Source organism: Lonchura striata, chromosome 14 (assembly GCF_046129695.1).
Source record: "Lonchura striata isolate bLonStr1 chromosome 14, bLonStr1.mat, whole genome shotgun sequence".
Taxonomy (NCBI): Eukaryota; Metazoa; Chordata; class Aves; order Passeriformes; family Estrildidae; genus Lonchura; species Lonchura striata.
In genome coordinates, this window is record NC_134616.1 from 18,639,729 (window position 1) to 18,658,374 (window position 18,646).

An 18,646-nucleotide genomic window follows, 5' to 3' on the forward strand; every position below is an offset into this window, starting at 1 on the left:
TCCCTGGAGACCCTTAAGCACAGCTCCTGGGGAAATTTCCAAGAGAAACAACATTTGAATCAATAATTTTTGAGCAGCTGCTGTGGAAAGATGGACCTCAGGTTTCTGGGACAGAACAGCAGTAGCCAATGCCCTCCCACACACCAGCACCATGCACACAGTTAACAATCCTGCAGCAAATGGCACCGTGGAGCCACAGACAGGACATGTAGGGCTCTGTGACAGTCCAGTGTGCCTCTGTGCCTAAACAAGACCATCCTTTTCCACACAGGGCTCTCTGCAAGTGAGACAATCGCCCACTCTGCATGGCTCTGGACATGTTCATCCCACACATGCTGCCTTAGTGCCAGCCAGCTTGGCTTGAGATGTCCTGTTAGTTTTGTTGTGGTTTTATTGTGCTACATGAGGAGACATAGCAGAGGCTGTCAGCACGTGGGCTGAGTGTTAAAAGGGCAGCAGCAGTACCAAACACAAGAAAGCAGCTGCTACAAGACCCCAGCTTTCCTCAGGGTTGCTGGAAGATAAATAAGAGGTTTTAAGGGGCCCCCCGCCAGCTGGGAAAAATGGTTTTGAAGTCAGAGTTATGAACATTGTGGCTGGAGTGGGCAGAGCCCTGCAGGGGCTACTGGCCCACACATGGGTCAGCAAGTATTGCTCCTCTGAGACCTCCTCTGCAGCCTTCCTTTCTCTGGAGAGCCTCCCCTTTCTTTTCTTGTGGGGGCGGGAGGTGGGAAAGCCAGCACAACAAATGGACAGGCAGACATACATCTTGTTCAGAATGTTCTTAATTTTAATGTATTTTCTTTAATTTTTATAAAATACATCCTGTAAGATAAGTCTTTTAAAAACTTGCTCCTTTTTATTGCTGGTTAAAAAGTTGAAATTCTAGATCAGAAATGAAGGAAACACTTTCAGTTGATTAACTCTTTTTGCATGTGTATGTGTGTGTGTTTGTGTGTGTGCGTGTGTGGGGTCTGGGGCAAGGGTAGGAAGAAAGACCTGGTTATTTTTTGTTAAATGGATATGAAAAAAAACCCCAGCAAACCCCCAAGAGAGATAGCATTGATGTGAATTTCCAGATCTTGACTGGTTTCTCCCCACCCTGCCACCCCTCCTGGCGTCTCCCCCCTCCCCATCCCCTGTGCGTTGGTAGCCTGGCCAACCTATTTCAGCATTCCCGGCAGCAAGGATCCTTCAAATGCACTGCTCAGCAGATCTGCCTCCTTATCCTTGCCCCTGCTGAAACTAGCACTTAAAAATATATATAACAACAATACAGACATGGAAAAAAAAAAAAAAACCATGCAAGATGGAGCTGCAGTCTGCCACTGAAATTAGTTTCTCCAATAAATAAACACAAAGATTAGTGCTAAGGAGAGAGGCAGGGAGAACAAAAATCACCAGTTGTCAGGGAGGACTGGAAACAGCACTTCTGCAGGTCTGGTTTTCCAAAGATCCATGCTACCCAGCCAGAGGGCTTTCCTCCAGCTGGAGAACAGTCATGGAGGAGAGGTCTCCACCCAACCCCTTTCCCCCCTACCCCTTTCCATGGGAAAAGACTGGCACCAGGAAGGATCTGGATTGCAGAGACGGGCTGTGTTTGCAACCCATGACCCCAAAACCGCCACCTTTCCTTTCCTCCTCAATTCCTTCATGGGTTCACCTGGAAGCGAGATGCTGCCAGTCACTCCCACCCGGGCAGGCACAAGGCAGCTGTCCTGACTGGCAGGAAAAAAGTGAGGGGACGAGGGGGACAGAAGGAGGGGCGGTTACATTTGACAAGGGGGAGAAGCCAGCCGAGCTCTCTGGCACAGAGGAGGTTAGAGAAGCAGACGTCACCCCAGAGAAGAGCACCATTGTGAAGGGCACTGGCAGGGCAGGCAAGGCACGCGGTCCTGAGGGTTATCCCCTGCCTACGGAGGGATGGCTCTGGCTTTACACTCCCAGGGCTTGATGCAGAGGTGTCCCTCCTCAGTCAAACCTATTTGCTGCCTCTCTGCTGCCTGGAGGGTAAAGCCAAGAGTCCCCCTTGTCTACAGCGACACCAAACTCCTTTAGGCTTTAATAGGGGCAGCTGGGTTAGGGCTTTATCAGCATTGGGATCAGCACTCTCTTCTCCACACTGGGAAGATCCTTGCCCTGAACTCCCTTTGCTGTGACTGCAGCAGGTGATTTAGGTTAAATTCATCTTTCTCTGCTAAGGGAAAAAAATCCTTCTCTTATTCTCCATCCATGGGTGGTGACAGCAGACAGCTCCAGGAGAGTCTTTAGCAATGGTACCAGGACTGGGCCAACTTCCTTTTCTCTCTAGGTAGCCTCTTGCTATTCATGGAGCAACCTACATGGATTTCTTCCTCCCAGGAACTTGAAGGCTTTTGCTCATCCCTAGTCAACATTGGGACACCGGAGAAAGTCCCTCCTCTTCTCTGGCTGGTTTTGATGGGCTTGGCTCTAGAGCGAACCGGTTACGGATGAGCAGCGAGAGAAAAGTGCATGAAGAGGTGTCCATTGGTGGGAAGCTCTCCTTCCTGGTCACGCTCAGCACAATGGATGCGAGGGAGGAAGAGGAGGGGAGTCATCAGCGAAGGCAGAGTTAACGCAGGAGACCTGGTGTCAGGTGGCTGCAGTGTTAAAGCCTCGGGGTTAGACAAAAGAAGGGCATTTGGTCTGGCTGCGCTCCGCCCCGTGGGCTAGAACTTGGTGCCTCGGCCCATCAGCCTGAGGACTGCGAAGTTGTAGGTGGTGGCGATGATGAAGGTGACCTGTGGGTGGGAGGAGAGTGAGCGAGGGGGCAGCCCCCAGCCCCACACCCCCAGAGAGCAGTGCCCCGGAGAGCCCCGCAGCCCCGCTGGGCCCCGCAGCGCTGTGTCACTGGTGTAAGCGAGAGGAGAGCTGGGGAAAGGCAGGGGAAAGGCAGGGCACTCAGTGCTTGGCAGCAGGACCTCTCCCTGGAGGTCTGCTAAAGGCTCTCCAGATCCCCTCCTGCAGCCACCTCAACGTTATGGCCTGGATTCACCATCTGCACTTACGTGCCAGAAAACGACACGAGCACAGGCTCTGTCCCATCCATGCCCACCACCTTCGCTGTCCTTTTCCCCCACATCTTTGCCAGGCGGAGAAGAACGGCTGGGCAGGGGGAGCACTGACTCACCAGTGAGACCAGCGTGGCAGCTGCCCCCACGAAGGCTGCGATGAAGAGGTGGAAAGTCATCTGGAACTGCAAGGGAAGAGGAGGGTGAGCTCATGGGGTCCCTTGTGCTGCCTGGGGAGGCCAGAGCCCAGGCGTCCCATTGAGGGGAGCACACATGAGGTAGCAGGTCTCACCTCGCTGGTCTTGCAGATGGAGAGCAGGTTGGAGCCACACACCTTGCCAGGGAAAGCATTCCAGGGCAGGACACCTGTGGAGATGTGGGAGCCAGGTGAGTGGGATGTGGCTGACAGCTGACTCCCTTGCTCAGCCACCTGTCACACACCCCCCAGCATTTCAGGGCTCTTCAGTACCTGCCCTGCTTTATCCCACCCAACGTGCCTGGGCTCTGCCCTCCATCCCCTCTCCTCTGCCCTGAGCCCTGGCTCCTGGGTGGTGAACCCGGCACTCACCGTACATCCTGGCATCCGCACACAGGGTGCCAATGCTGGCCGAGGTCTTGGTGGGGTTGCCAATGGACTGGCAGGTGGTCCAAGTGTTAAAATAGATGTAGACGGGCACCGCGGAGCAGGCGAACACCAGGAGCCAGATGATGGTCAGGACGTAGGTAATGCCCACAAACTGCAAGGGGCAGGACAAAGCCGGGCACAGCCGTGGTTACCAAGTGGCCGAGGCTGTGGACAGGGGAGCGCGAGGTTCCCCAGGCAGGGGAGGGCGTGGGGCAGGTGGGGCACTGCGATGCTGCCTGCACCCAGCTCTGCACCACCTGCCAGACCCAGCGTGTCCCCCGGCAGGCAGCACAGGACAGCAGCCCAAGCTGGGGGCTCCTGCCGCTCACAGGAGCAGCGCCAGTCCCAAATTCATGCCCGGCTGTGTGTGTGGGGGTGACTGGCAGCAGCAGGATGGCTGCCACCTTTTGGGGAGGGGTAACTGTGCCCACGGCCAAGCAGGGTTTGGTCTCTGCGGGAGGGCAGCTACAAAAGCTGCCTTGGCGTGTCACCGTGGCTCTCCTGCCCTCCCTCCATGGTTCCATCCCAACCAGCCCCCAAGGGAACCACAGCCGTGTCCCTCTGCTCCCCCAGGCCACAGGATCCCTTTGCCAGCACTTTGTCATGGTTCTCAAGCACACTGGAGCAGACGACCCCAGGAGTACCAGGTGCCACAGGGCTTTGAGCTGCCAGCACTGCAGGGGTGCTTGGATTCTCCCTGCCTATGTTTAAACATGAAGTACTTTCATTAAACATAGCCATTTGTGCTGCTTTTGTCCCCAGGAAACACGGCAATCCTGGGGGAGGACAGCAGGGCTGTGCTTCCCTTTGGGGTATCCCAAAACCCGGCCGGCCGCAGTCTCCTGCCCTTTGGCCGCACCGGGCGCGGTGAACCCGCTGGGGCGCGCGAAGGGGTGCCAAACCCCGGTTAAGATCACCTTGTCAGGATGTCCTAGCCACTTTCCCAAACAATGACACACCCGCTGCCACGAGTGAGCTCGCTGGGGGCCTCGCGCTCCCCTCCCTTTCGGGCCCCCAGTTACCGTTGCACTCAGGCCCTTGCCGCAGATGGTGGTCCTGTAGTCCCCAAAGATTTGCCGGACGGCACCGGTGGTGTAGAAGCCTTCGGCCAGCAGCAGGGCTCCGTAGAGGAAGAAGAAGGCAGCTGTGCCATAGATGAAATACTGAAAACCGTGGATGCTGTGGGGAAGAGGAGTGGGCAGGGGTGCTCAGGTGCTGGGGCGCCGCCGGAGAGCTCAGCCCTGTGTGTGGCAGCCTGGCCGCTGCCCCTTCCGCTCCCCACGCTGCCCCAGGGGGACCAAAACAGAGGGTGAAGCCACAAGAGGAGCAAGCTGGGGCAAAGCCGTGGTGAGCAAGGCTGCCAATGACACCCCCACATCCTCCATACCTGCCCAGTGCAGAGGTCCAGCTCTACCCAGGACACCTAGCAAGGTTCAGATAAAAACTGGTGTGAAATAAAACAAGTGGCCACTTGGACCCTGCCATGGAGCCATGGGCAAAGGCAGCTTGGGGTCTCCCTGGCGCCTGGGTGAGAACCTGGCCCTGGCCAGCCCAGCCAGACACTTCAGCCTGGCACAGAGCGGGACAAAGCTGTGAGGGGCCCCGGTGCAAGGGGTACTTACACATCGATGAGAAACTCATAGTCCTGGTAGTTTTTGGAGAAGTAGGTCTCGATGAGCTGCTCTGTGCCTGTGAGGGCTTCGTGCCCACAGCCACAAAACAGCGCTACCCCAAAGAAACACAGGCCAGTGGCAACCAAGGAAGCAAAGGGTGCCCCAATGAGACATCTGGCACAGCACTCGAGTAAACCTATGGAGAAAAGAGGTGAGGTGGGACAGGACTGCTGGGACAAGGATTGCTTGGAGCCTGCAGCTCAGGAGCACGAGCGCAGCGGGAGAAAGGTGCCTGGCAGGAGGGGGGAAACAGGTTGAAAGAAAACCCCAGCAATGACCCATTGCAGTGCTGTAGAGTCAAACCCAGCAGCTCCTCTGAGAGCTCTCTAAGCAGCTCAGGAGCCCACCGAAGGGTGCCCAGGGATAGTGGCAGTGTGGGGCACAGGGGCTGTGAGGAGCCAGCCATGCTGACCCATGACAAACAGATGGAAATAGAGCGTGATGTAGCGTAATGCCAGTGGGACCTGGCAAACAAGCTGCTAATGGGCTCCCCACTGCCACCACAGCGGCCATGCCAGCTGCCTGCAGTTCTGTTTTGCCATCGAAGATGGAGGGGAACCCAGCACCTCCACAGAGACAAAGCCCAGGGAAGATCCAGCAAGGTGGCCCTGCTTGGGGCAGCACAGTAGGAGCCAGAACACGCCCTGAGCACTCTGGACTTCCAGGTGGCACCCTGAGCACTCGTCCCTTGCCTGGCACCCTGCAGGCAGCTCGGGCTGCAGCCACCCCTTTACATAGGCAGACGTGCTTGTAGGAAGGAGCCGTGCTAGTTCCACAAATGACAGCACTTGTGTAATAGGTTCAGTCCTCCAGGACCAGCGTGAGGGCAGGGAAAGCAAGGACACACAGCGGTGTGCTGTTTGGAGTGCCTAAATGCTGGATTTTTTCAGCAGTGAGGCCATGGGCACCTGCTCCTTCTGCACGTTGGGGCTCTAACGTGCAGGAGTGTTGGCTCAGTTTCCCAGTGGGCTGGGTTTGGAGGTGCCCAGCCAGTTTCTAACACGGGCTCAGTTTCCCAGTGGGCTGGGTTTGGAGGTGCCCAGCCAGTTTCTAACACGGGCTCAGTTTCCCAGTGGGCTGGGTTTGGAGGTGCCCAGCCAGTTTCTAACATGGGCTCAGTTTCCCAGTGGGCTGGGTTTGGAGGTGCCCAGCCAGTTGCTGTCCTGCCTGCTTTGGGGGCAGACAGCCATCTGGGTTTGCACCCACCAGCATTTGGCTCCAGCTAAGCTGGGACAAGCTGCTGCCCTGTCTGTGTGACACCTGGGGAAGCTGCTGCCCATCGTGGGCTCTGGCAGCCCACTGCCCAGGGCACAGTGGCTGCCTGGGCACATCCCATCTGGGCATAGAATTTCTTCCTTGAATGGCAGAAAGGCACCCACACCAAACCCACGCTCCCTCCACAAACCCCACAGTGCTTATCTCCTCCCCAAGAGGACAAGAAAGCCGTAGGGTCCGGGCCAGCTCTGCCCTCCCCACTGGGAGCAAGGTTGCGCAGTGGCACCGAGGACAATGGGGGATTGTCCTGGCACTGCCAGCCCAGTGGCTGCCCCACGCCAAGAGCAAACAGGGAACAAAGGCAGCGCTATGGGGAGTGCTGAGACCCCTCCCTCTTGTTTGCCTTGGACCAGCAGATCCAGGGGGGCCTCGTTCCTCCTGCCCAGTGCTGCTCCCAACCTCACTGGGTCCCGCAGGGTCTGGCCCCTCGCTGGGCCAAACTTGCCTTTTCTGGTTTGATTTTTGGCCACCTGGGATAAGGCAGGGAGGTGCCCACTCAGGGGCAGTGAGAGCTCCATTCCCAGGGGACTGTGAGTCCCGGGATGCAACAGGGCCCAGCAGGCTCCCTGCCACAGCCCCTCTGCTTTGGGAAGCTGCAGGGGGGAAGGCTGGGGAGGGGAAAGGAGGGGAGAAAGATCCCTTGTGCCTCACAATCCTGGGCCTTGTACCCAGGCTCTGCTGCTGCCAGCACCAAACAACGTGCTGCAGACAGGAGGAGGTGGCAGGGGGCCGGCAGAACAAGGCACCCCTGGGAACAGAGCACCCCCAGGAACCCCAATACCCCAGGGGTTCACTGGTGAGTATTAGCTCTGCTTTATCAGTAGGGAAACCGAGGCACGGGGTGTGCCTCCGTTTTCCCAAGGCTGCTGGCATCCAAGTGGCACGAGCCGTGACAGGCTCAGTGCCATGCCTGGACCTCGCAGCTCCTCCAGCCCCAGGAGGAGCTCTCACCGCTCCAGTCCATGTGGTGAGGGCTGGGGTGGGACAGGCTGTGAGGATGGCATCTGCCCCCACACACAGCACATGAGCGCACGGACAGAAAACTGCCTTGGGAAAGAAAACATCATCCTTGCCGTGCCAGGGCATCCTCCCTCGGCAGCGCCCACGGCACGGGCACACCGGGCTCACCAGGAGCTCACCGGTGCCAGAGGGGAGCTCCAGTGGGCTCTGCTCTGGGATGAGGCCCCCAGAGACAGCAGCAACAGCTCTGCAGCTGGCCCCCAGCCTCGCCTCATACTCACCCATGGTGCTGGACTCGGTCAGCTCCCGCGGCCGCGGCTCTGCTGCTTCGGCGCTGTGCGCGGAGCCCTCCCTGCCAGGCGGTCCCACGCCCTGGCTTCCCCTCTGGGTGCCTGCCCGGCTCTCCAGCAAAGAAAAGGGCTCTGTGAGTGACAGCCACCCCCCTTAAAGCAGCGGGCCCGCCCTCCCCGGCCCCCCCAGCACCCCTTGGCTGCCAGCTCCTGGGTGCTGCCAATGGCCCCGCTCGGGCTCCGGGGGAAAAGGCTTCTGCCAAAGCAAGAGAGCAGGCTGGGGGCAGGGGAGGGGTTGTCCCCCATCACTGGTGGCTCTGGGGACATCCCCCAGCCCCACCAGGCTGTGTTTGTCCAAGCTGCCCACTGAGGCAGTGTGTGAGCCCGGCCCTGTGGGACAGCAGTGCTGTGCCCCTGTCACCTCCCTGACTCCCAGCACCTGGCAGCAGGGAAGAGGGGCTCCCCATCCCAGGGACCTGCTTTCGGCTCTGGGGGCTCCAAGGGGAACCTTTTCCCCTTTTGGTGGGAATCTTGCAGCTACTTTCCCCGGCCCCGTGACCCCATGGGGCAGTGACATTCTGCTGGGGACACTCGTGGGTCCCCACAGCCTCAGGGCTGGGACCTGATCCCCTGGGCGCCCCATGTCCCGTGGGTGCCACGGTTCCCATGGGTGGCCCTGGTCCCCTGCAGCTGTGGAGGCAGCACAGGGCCAAGGGAGCCTGCAGAGGGCAACCGGCCCCTTCCCGGCAGGCACAGGGCACACAAAGCCCTGCTGTGTCCCTCAATGCCCCACTTTGTGCCAGGCAGCGAGGTGGCAGGGCCTGGCTGTCCCTGGGCTCGGGGACACTGGTGGGCTGTGACCCTGTGGGGACCCTGCCTCTTCCCCAAAAACCCAAAAACCTTGGCTTGCCCACAGATGGGCTGGGGGCAAACCCCACTTGGGCATCTGTGCAAATGCTGCCAGGGCTTTGCTGCACCCTACATCAGCAGGGAGCAGCTCCTGGCCCCACAGAACCCCTCCCTGCCTCAGTTTCCCTCTGCAAGGCAGGGTGGCAGAGGGGCTGCCTGGTGTCCTCAGCCAGATGTGGAATGGGAGCAGGGGGAACCTCTGCCACCACTGTGGTAACTCCCTTAGCTCCCAAGGTGGCAGCCAGGTGGCCTGGCAGCGATGTCACCTGCCCATGATCCCCTCCAGCCACTGGAAACCAGCAGAGCCCTGCCTGCATCCCAGGAAAGCCCAGAAGGACCCCCAGCCACCAGGAGGAAAAAGTATTACACAAAAAATCCCGCTTAAATAAAACTGCAACATAACAGGAAAATAATAAAATATGGCATGGGGCAAAAACATACCAGCCCCTCTTTTTGCTTCCACAGAAATTCCAGGCTTGCTGACTCTGCCATTTCTGACCACTCTGGAGGAAAGTGGAAACTTTTACCTCATTGGGCACAAGGTGAGCAGTTAAGAGGGACTGTGATTCCCACAGAAAGGGGCTTAAAAGTCTTGGTTATTGGGCACTTTTTGTCAGAGGATGACAAAAAGTGGGATGGAAACGCCTTGGCCCTGTCATTCATGGCAGTGGGGACCAGCCCACCACCTCCTGGCAGTGCTCCATGGATGCTCCAGAGCAGGACTGCAGGACAGGGAAAAGGGAGAAATCCTCCCCGTGGATTTCTAAGGCTTGAGGGAGAAGAAAATGTGCAGGGAAGAGTTTGGAGCTGCCTTTCCTGTGGCAGCATGGAGCAGCCCTGCCCCAAGCAGCTGGGTGGGCAGCCCCCAGCCCACCCCTACCCCCACCCGTGCCTGCACTATGGGGCCAGAGCCCCAGGGGCACCTGTGGCCACGGGGATGTTGGAAAGGCCTCACTGCATCCCTGTCCCTTTGCACTTCAGCTGGAGGGTTTGTGAGAGCCTCTGCTGCAAACGCAGCCGTGCACTTGTGCATGCTCAGAGCAATCCTGCAGCTCAGCCCCAGGGGAGCTGCAAGGGAGCCCTGCCAGCCCCCAGCAAAGTTCTCCTGTTGGCTCGTCCCTGCCAGAGAAAACACTGCTGCTTCCCAGGTGGGGACGGGAGGACGCATCCTCGTTTGCCAGCCAGGAGGGGAACACGCCAGGCTGGTAAAAATAAACATGCTTATAAATCACTATGGATCACCTTGCAATTTGTTCTGACCCTTGGGCAGTGACCAATTCCATCCAAAACCACCCCCACCCCCCGGGCAATGGAGGGCTTAGCTAGGAGCCCTCAGTGACAGCCACACTTTGCCCCTTGCGAGGTGTGCTGGGGCTGGCAGAGCAGGGCTTGGAGGGGCTGTTCCTGCCCCAGCCACCCCCAGCCTGCGCTGAGATGCTGCAAAGGGCTGCACAAAATGAAGGGTTTGGATGGGCGCTCACACACCCCTAAATCCGCTCCCCACGTGGAAAGGGCTCCCTGGAATTTTTGTGGGTTTTTCTCTTCACAGCTGCAGCTCAGACTCAGACTTCCCCTGGGCCGTGGGGAAAGCAAGCTAGGGGCTGGGGACATCGGTGGCAAAGGGACAGCCACACAGGCAGCTCTGGTTCATGCCACTGCACTACTTCAGGGTGAAGCAGTGAGATGGAAAAGGGAGCAGGAGCATGTGGGGCAGGGGCCAGAGCATCCTCCCTGTCCCTGTCACTGCGTGCAGCCACCTCATCCTCGACCACCACGGACTGTCACACCGTCCCATCACTCTGGTGGCACAGGACAGCCTCCTGCGTGTCCCACCCCCTCCCAGCACACGCCTGGGGTGAGGCAGGAGGCCAGCTGGGAGAAGGGGCAAGCTGCAGTTTCCGGGAGGATTTGTATTCCCTGCTAATTGATTTCTTGCTTACAGCCCCACAGGGGCTGCACTCCCTGCACTCCTCATTTTCTGCACTCCCCTGGGCATGGGGCTGGGCTTTCAAAGATGCACAGTGGCCAAAATCTGTGTGTGCTGACCCTGCAAAACACAGGCAGCCCCTTCACTGTGCTCCCCAAAACGCAGGCAGAGCCCTGGGTACCCCCAGAGGCAGCAGCAGTGGCACACGTGCGGTGCCCTTATCCATTATACATCGGGCGGCAGGAGAATTCCCAGCCTGTCTTGTCACAGCTGAGAACCTCGCTGCTATTTTTAGCCGCTCGCTTCCCCGGTCAGGATGAATTTCTCGTCATCTGCTGCTGATTTTAACTCTGCTCTTCACCCTCCTCCCTGCCCCGCCGCACCCACCAGCAGGGTGACCCCCCTGGCCGGGGGATTTTACTGCCGAGCAAAAACTCCTTTTTGTTGAGAGGAGAGGAGAGGAGAGGAGAGGAGAGGAGAGGAGAGGAGAGGAGAGGAGAGGAGAGGAGAGGAGAGGAGAGGAGAGGAGAGGAGAGGAGAGGAGAGGAGAGGAGAGGAGAGGAGAGGAGAGGAGAGGAGAGGAGAGGAGAGGAGAGGAGAGGAGAGGAGAGGAGAGGAGAGGAGAGGAGAGGAGAGGAGAGGAGAGGAGAGGAGAGGAGAGGAGAGGAGAGGAGAGGAGAGGAGAGGAGAGGAGAGGAGAGGAGAGGAGAGGAGAGGAGAGGAGAGGAGAGGAGAGGAGAGGAGAGGAGAGGAGAGGAGAGGAGAGGAGAGGAGAGGAGAGGAGAGGAGAGGAGAGGAGAGGAGAGGAGAGGAGAGGAGAGGAGAGGAGAGGAGAGGAGAGGAGAGGAGAGGAGAGGAGAGGAGAGGAGAGGAGAGGAGAGGAGAGGAGAGGAGAGGAGAGGAGAGGAGAGGAGAGGAGAGGAGAGGAGAGGAGAGGACTCTGCACCCTGAGCCCCCCAGGGATGCTCTGGGGCTCTCAGGACCCTCCCCACCAAGCAGGGTGTGGGCAGTGCAACAAAGCCCTGCTGGCTAACCCGGGGACAGAGCCCTCCTCCAGGCACCAGCACTCACCCCCTGCCTGTCCAGACTTTACCTGGGACTGCAGAGGCAGCCAGGAGGTGCTGGCCAGCAGGGATGGCACCGAGATGAGCTCACCTCCCACGCAGTCACCCTTCAGAGAAGCTGAGCAGATGCCTGCCCTTCTGTTTTGGTGTCTCTGGCTGATGTTTCCCTCTGCAGGAGCCTGACTTTTTAGACCTACCAAGTTTTTAAGTGTGGAAGATCTTGTCCAGCCTGTGCACTGTGCTGGGCTCGCTGCTGGGGCAGCAGGGACCACCAGCTCCCAGCTGTGCTCGAGGCTGTCCGGGGGTGACACGGGCAGGAGCCTCCCTGCTGTCCCCACGCCTTCCAGGGCTGTGTCACCCAGGTGAGTGCAGGTGTTCCAGCTGTGTTTGTGCCTGGGGGATCAGCTGCTGGCAGCAGAACCCAGGGTACACCCAAGAGGTGCCAGCAGTGGCACGTGCAGTGCCCTTACCCAGAGCCCAGCTGATGGGAGGACAGCCCAGGCACTGGAAGGTTTCCTGGCTGCTCACTGCTCCTTTTATCCAACAAACAGCCCTGTTATTTACTGCAGAAATAGGGGGTAAGACAGTAAGACAACTTTCTTAAGTGTGGCTTCTAATTTCTAAAGAAATCCCCACAAAGCTTCTCACTCGGTGCAGTGAGTCCCTCAGATTAATTACAGGTTTGTGGAGAAGGTGATTTCTTTTCCCCTGGCTCCTTTTCCAGAAGATTTGCCTTTCACATCCGCTGCCTTTCTCCTTGATTTTCTTCTTACTGGAGGGTAAACAGATGCCTCACTCTGATGTTTTCCAGGCTGTTCATTACTCTCTCACTCTGCCATTCGTGGGGTCATATTCTTGAACTGTTCTCATTTACTTTTCAGAAAATCCTGGAAGGGAAAGACAAATGTCATCCTGCCTCCTTGGAGGGGATGGAAGATGAGAACAGCAAATAGAGCCCAGGATTGCTGTGTCTCTGTGAAGCTGCAGTGGGCTCTGTCGAGGGAGGGTGCAGGCAATGCCAGCACCAGCCTCAGTTCTGGGGTGTCCCCATTTCGTCCTTGCTGCCCAGGGGACCCATTTGAAAAGGCTCAGGTGAATTCATGTGCTTCCACACAGCCAAGGAGGTGCCAGCTTGTCCCACACCCTCCCTGAGCCCCCAGGAGGCCCAGGGATGCTGAGGGAGGCCCTGGGTCAGTCAGAACAGCCCCTGAGCAGTGGAGGCTGTGCCTGCAGTGCTCATCTTGGATTCCTGCACACAGAGAGCCTGTCCCTGCACTTCCCTCCAGAGCCCAGGAAGAGAATTCTCATGCCTGGCCCCAGTTCCCACCCAGGCCAGGCTGATGTCCCCCTCAGGGACCAGGGGACAGGCCACGGCTTCCCTGGCACAGTGACATCTCCTGTCTCTGGGGGATGCAGGTGCCACCGTGGCAGCTCTGCACTGACTCCCACCGTCCATATTCCCCCTGGGACCAGCTGCCTGACCTGCTGCTCTTTCAGGTGTCAGCAGTGGGAGGATTTGCATCTGAATAAATCCTCCATCTCCACCACAGGCCGTGCTGGGGGTGGAGGGGAGTAGCAGGGGCACCAGGCAGGGGGCACAGGGCCTGGCTTCTTATTCTTTCTTCCCTGCACTTGCCAACTGATGTGTAATGTTCCATTTTCCAAACTTGTCCCTCCTGGGGGTCTCTAGTTAAAGGCAAAAATAAAACCAGTCCCATCCAATGAGGTGGGGGCAGGCAGCCTACAGGGAATGGCACACAGCACAACCCCATGGTCTGCTCCTGGTCATCTCCTTCTGCTTTCCTGCTTGGAGACTGCTGGGGCTGAGGACAGGAGAGCTGTGGAAGGCAGAACAGTGAACAGAGCTCATCAAACCCCAGTGCTCCTGCTGCAGGGAGAGATGTGCATCACCATGGCAACCGTGGCCAAGGATGCACAGAGCTGGGCACCCCAAAAGGAGAGGAGACTGGGGGACCACGCTGACCCTGTCCCCAGTCCCCCAGTGCCACCCCTAAGCCCAGCCTTGCTGAGGCATTGACTGGCACAGGCAGGGCAGAGCTGCAGGGCTGGGGGGAAGGCAGAGGTTGGGGCTGAGGGGTCTTGCAGTGTCAAAGTCCAGCAGATTTTCTCCAGAGACATTGGAAATGCTGGAGGCAACCAGAGCAGGGGTCAGGCCAGCACCCTGGGGAAGTGAGGTGTCCTCTGAGGGTTTTGGGATCTGTGCCAGGCTTTGCTGCTGTCCCCAAGAGTTTACTTGACACTTATCTAAATTAAATCTCCCTCTTCATTCTGCTGGCTTGTCAAGGGCACAGGACCAGGCAGTGCCATTGCTCCAGCCTTCCCTCTGTCTGCAGTTCCCTCCTCACTTGCTCTGTCTGCAAATGCAACCCACACGGTCCACCGAGCAGCACCAGGGCCAGGGGAGAGAAGGTCTGCAGCCCAGGGACAGGCAAAGGAAAGGCTGGACCATGCAGTCCATGTCTTCAGGCCAGGGTGGCAGTCACTTGGTTGGATGTGATGGGTGGGATGTACACAAAATAATTCCTTGACAATCTGCCACAAAATATCAGGAATATGGTCAATGAGGATAAGCACCTGTTGATGAGGGGATGGTCTTGAAGAACAAGCACTGGACTCTCTTTTCTTTGATGGCTTTCAGAACAACAGCTGAAAGACCTCCCAGCCTGCAGGGAAGGTGCTCAGGAGCTCCAGGATGCTCCAAGTGATCTGCTTGGGGAGGCAGAGAGGAGCAGGACTAAGCTGCTTCCCACGGCCAGGAGGGCACTGGGTGGGATGGGGCTGAAGCTGGATCCTGCCATGCTGGGATTGCATCCAAGCCTCAGAGAGGCTCCTCAACCCTGCCCCCTCCAGCCACCCAGTCCGGTGTCCCAAACCCAGCTCCCCAGCAGCTGGGACACACTGGGACAGGTAAGTGCCCTCCCAGCCCTGTGATGTCCCCCCACAGCTGCATGGAGGGTCTGGGGACACGTTTCCTTAGCACACGCAGCAGCCCCACAACCACAGTGCCGGGCTGAGTCCTCAGGCCTCACCTCGCTGTGCCTCCTTAGGAAAATGAGCCCAGCTGCAACATCCCAGCCCTGAGGAGCCCCAGCTGAGCCCAGGTGACCCTCTGGGATCAGCAGAGAACCCAGTGCTGGCCTGAAACACAGCTCAGAGCGCTCACTGAGGATGCTCTGTCCCCACGCAGTGTTTTGGGGAGTGCTGGATGAGCAGCTGCATCTGGCACAGCCCTGAGGAGAGGTGCCAGGTCATGTGGAGCGAGAGGAGAGGTGACCTCTGCGCCTGGCTGCCCACGGAGCAGGAGGGCAGCCGTGGCTGCTGGCAGGGCCAGCCCGGCCGGATGCTGCAGCTGCCCTTGGCCGCTCCCGCAGCACAGAGATCCCTGCACAGCCTGCACGCACAGCCCACCCCAGCACCAGCAGCAGGGGTATTTTTAGCCTGGAAAAGTGCCACAAAACCATAGAGCAACATTTGCTGGAGCTGGGACCGATGGCTCAGGTCACCTTGCAATCCTCTCTGGGTCACCCTGCCCTGTTTGCCGAGGCACCGGGTCCTGCTGGCGCTGCTGCGCCAACACCAAGACCCCGCTGGGGTCCCCAGTGCCACCTGTCCCTTCCTCCTACCCCACGGTGCCACCTTCCTTTAGGAGCAGCTCCAAACATCCCAGGCCACAGGGAGGAGCATCCTGCCCTGTCCCTCTGCTGGCTACACCTGAGCCCAGTGCCTTTTGCCCTGCCAAGGAACGGGGCATGTCTGGGCTCTCTGCCCACGCTCTGGTGCCCGTGGGGCCCCGGTCCCTCCATCAAAGCACTACAGCCACTCATCCCTTCACCATTTATTGCAGTGAGAGCAGAGTTTTGCTCCTGCTGGGAAAAGAAAGTACCCACAGCCTATTACACGGCTTCCCCAGGGAAAGGCAGGGACCAGCAGGACACTGGAGAAGCAGTGACATTACATGACAACAGTGTCCAAACGGGGCTCACGCCGGGCAGCTGTGCAGAGCCGCAGGCTGGCAGCAGTGCACAGCCACCCACGAGAATGTGTTTCCTCCAGCATTAATTTCACACCCCATTAAATGCCTCTAAATGTTTGCTTTGGGGGAGTCTGCCTCCGTGTCCCCCCAGGGTGGAGGGGGTGTTCTCTCCCCGAGTGCAGGCACGTGGGGTTTTCCTGTTGGTTTTGCTGCTTTCCTTAGAAACAGTGATGAGACTGTGCCTGCTCTCCCTTATTTTCACTTGTCAGAGGATTAAAAAAGGGAAAGGAGAACTGACATGGCCCTAAACTGAAGGCAACAGAGAATCTGAATCTTTCACAAGGACTGCTTTGCTCCCCAGGGCTCATTAAGCATGTAAGCAGTTGGTCCAGAGAATGCACAGCAGCCCTTGCACGCTGGCTGGCAGAGCCCTCTGCACGCAGCAGCTCTATTTCACACCTTGGTTTCTGCAAAAGAAAATCCCAGCCCTAGGAAAAAAGTGACAGGAAGATGTCCAGAGCTGGCTGGGCTGGCTGGGAGCCTTGGGAGAGGGGGAGGAAGTCAGGAGAGAATTAGGAGACAGAATGGAGGTGCCTGTGGTGTGGTGCTTTCTAATTACAAGAAGCACGGCCTTCCAGAGCATCAGACTCTGTGCCTGATGAATTGTAGAGCTGTTATCCTGTCCTGGCCCACGTGCCAGCCCTTCACAATGTCTGGAGCAGAAAGATGCAGAGCAAGCAACGCCCCCAAACCAGGAGCTGCCTCTAAGCTGCTCCCAAGCCCTCCCTAGGGCAACTGACCCTCCAAGCCTGCTGGAGGGCTGCTGAAGAAGGTTGCTCAAAGCCCACCACAAACCTCTGCCACCTGAAGCTTCTGTCCCTCCTGCTGCTTCAGGTCTTCCTGGCTCAGGGCAAAGGCAAATCTGTGCACACTCCAAAGGAGGGACCAAGGATGAGTGGGAACCAGCGAGATGACTTTGTGCTACATGAAGAACAAAGTGCACTCCTTTGACTCCCTCACCCCTCAACACAAATAGCACAAATCTGGTCTTTATCCTGAAGTGAGCTTAAGCACCTGAACCTTTTCCCTTGGAAAAAAGCCCAAACCTGTTTTCAAAGGGTTGAATGATTCACCCCCACCTTGGAATGGCGTTGTCTGCAAATACACCTCAGGGCTTCATTTATCAGACAGGATTCAATCTAGAGATGTGGCCCTGTGGGGCTGAGCAGCAGAGAGGGGCTGGGGTACAGGCAGTGTGGATTGGCACAGCCCTTCTCCAGGCTCTGGAGCCAGGCAGATGTGAGGCAGGTAAATGTCTGGCCTCAAAGAAGCAGTTTGATGTGAACTCACATAGTGGAGGGAAAGGGAAAAAAAGGTATCCCACTTTTCTCCTCATCAGAGCAAACCCAGTCTCTGTTGCCTGCACGTCTCTTGTTAGCAGAGCCTGGCACGGTGACAGGGACAGGGGGGTCCCCCTGGGGCTGCACCAGGCTGGCAGCCACTGGATCAGAGCGTGGCCTTCGCCCCGTGCCCCCTGCCCAGCCGTGCTGCCTCTGGGGAGAGCAGCCACAGGGCAGCGTGGTGGTGGATGCCTGGAGCCCAACGCTGACAGCTGCCTGCTGGCTGCAGCCTTGCCTGTTTGCAGAAAAACCAAATCATGCTTTCAACTGAGGGACATGGGGGATAAGCCTATTCTTGTCACTCCTAAAAATCCGCTGGCTGGGATGAGGCACCATCCTGAGATCCCCTGGGCACTGCCTGGGTTGTGCAGCTCCTGCTCCATCCCCCCGACCCAGCCAGCAAAGGAATCAGCACTGCCTTTGCCCTCCTGATGGGATGCTCGCTCCTTCATTTCCTCAGAGCTTGTTTTCAGCACTGCTTCCCTCCTCGCAGGGCTGGCTGCCTGCAGAGCTGCAAGGCCGGCAGGAGGGCTGTGCCTGCACATCCCTCATGGTGCTGCCCAGCAGGGAGCCATGCCGGCCTCCCCTCTCCCCAAGAGCCTTGTTAGCCCCGTCCTCCAGCTACCTTGAGCTCCCGTGCTCGTGGCACCTGACACGCTGGCCCCACAGCCGCTCTGACCATCCTCAGGCCCCTCAGCTGCTGCAGGGACACCATGCCAGTGCCTCAGTTTCCCCAGAGAGCAGAGGGTGCACTGGCTCCCCTCCTCCCGGCAGTGTCAGGTCCACTCAGCTCGGACAGTGTCTGGAAGAGGAGCTGTCACACAGTGTGCGTTTGCTGTGCTCCCCGGGGCTCCACGTTGTGCCCTGCGCCTCCCAGCACCGTGGCACCGTAAACATTACTGGCAACGGTAATCAGAGGAGATTTCTCCCAGCTCCTGGTGCTGGGAGAGCCCATCAGCGGGGACGAGGACCCCTGCACGCCGCCTCGGGCCGGGTGCCTGCTGTGCCAGCCCCTGTGCCCTGGGCTGGGCCAGCACCCCGGGTCAGCCGCACACAGCCAGCCTCAGCCACGCTGCCTTCGCACGGCAAATCCACTGGGGACCTCTCCAAATCCTGTGCAGCCCCTCGCTTCCCCTGGGGAGAGCAGGCACAGGGGCACCGTCCTCTCCTTCCCCGTGAGTTCCTCTTCTGTGGATCCCTGCAGCAATGGCTTTGTAGAGCAGCTCCCAGCCATTACCAGACTGCAATTAATACAAATAAATGAGATGAGCCAGCCACAGCAGAGTGCACAGAAACCTGACTGACATATCTGCCAGGAATCATTTATTCTGCACTTTTATCTTTTTTAAATACTATTTACTTCCTTACAAATTAATCACAGATTGCCTCGGACCAGAGGCGACTCTGCGGCTTGAGCGGGTGGCCTCAGGGGACGGGGCAAAGGCAGCCGAGCAGCCCGAGTCCCAGCCCAGCCTCCGGTTAACAGGCAGCTCCCCT

At 58.3% G+C, this 18,646-nt stretch overlaps 1 protein-coding gene across 2 annotated transcripts; it reads right to left on the minus strand.

Moving 5' to 3' along the window:
• Nucleotides 1-767: 767 nt before the first annotated feature.
• On the minus strand, nt 768-7,987 carry PLP1 (proteolipid protein 1). 2 transcript variants are annotated; one of them, XM_021534490.2, is made up of 7 exons: nt 7,847-7,987; nt 5,280-5,466; nt 4,680-4,836; nt 3,601-3,769; nt 3,325-3,398; nt 3,152-3,217; nt 768-2,762 (listed from the first exon to the last, which is right to left on the minus strand). In XM_021534490.2, exons 1-7 carry the CDS (start codon nt 7,848-7,850, stop codon nt 2,691-2,693), a joined length of 729 nt encoding a protein of 242 aa, XP_021390165.1. In that variant the 5' UTR covers nt 7,851-7,987; the 3' UTR covers nt 768-2,690. The 2 variants fall into 2 exon arrangements, with proteins under 2 accessions (XP_021390165.1, XP_021390164.1); XM_021534489.2 differs by having other exon boundaries at nt 4,575-4,836.
• Between the last annotated feature and the right edge of the window lie 10,659 nt (nt 7,988-18,646).

Excerpts from the sequence above, each read along its gene's own strand:
- PLP1 (XM_021534489.2), bottom strand. Across the intron at positions 4,837-5,279 it reads TATGAGTTTCTCATCGATGT|CATCCACGGTTTTCAGTATT; the intron begins GTAAGTACCCCT and ends TCTTCCCCACAG. Across the intron at positions 3,770-4,574 it reads GGCTAGGACATCCTGACAAG|TTTGTGGGCATTACCTACGT; the intron begins GTGATCTTAACC and ends TGCCCCTTGCAG.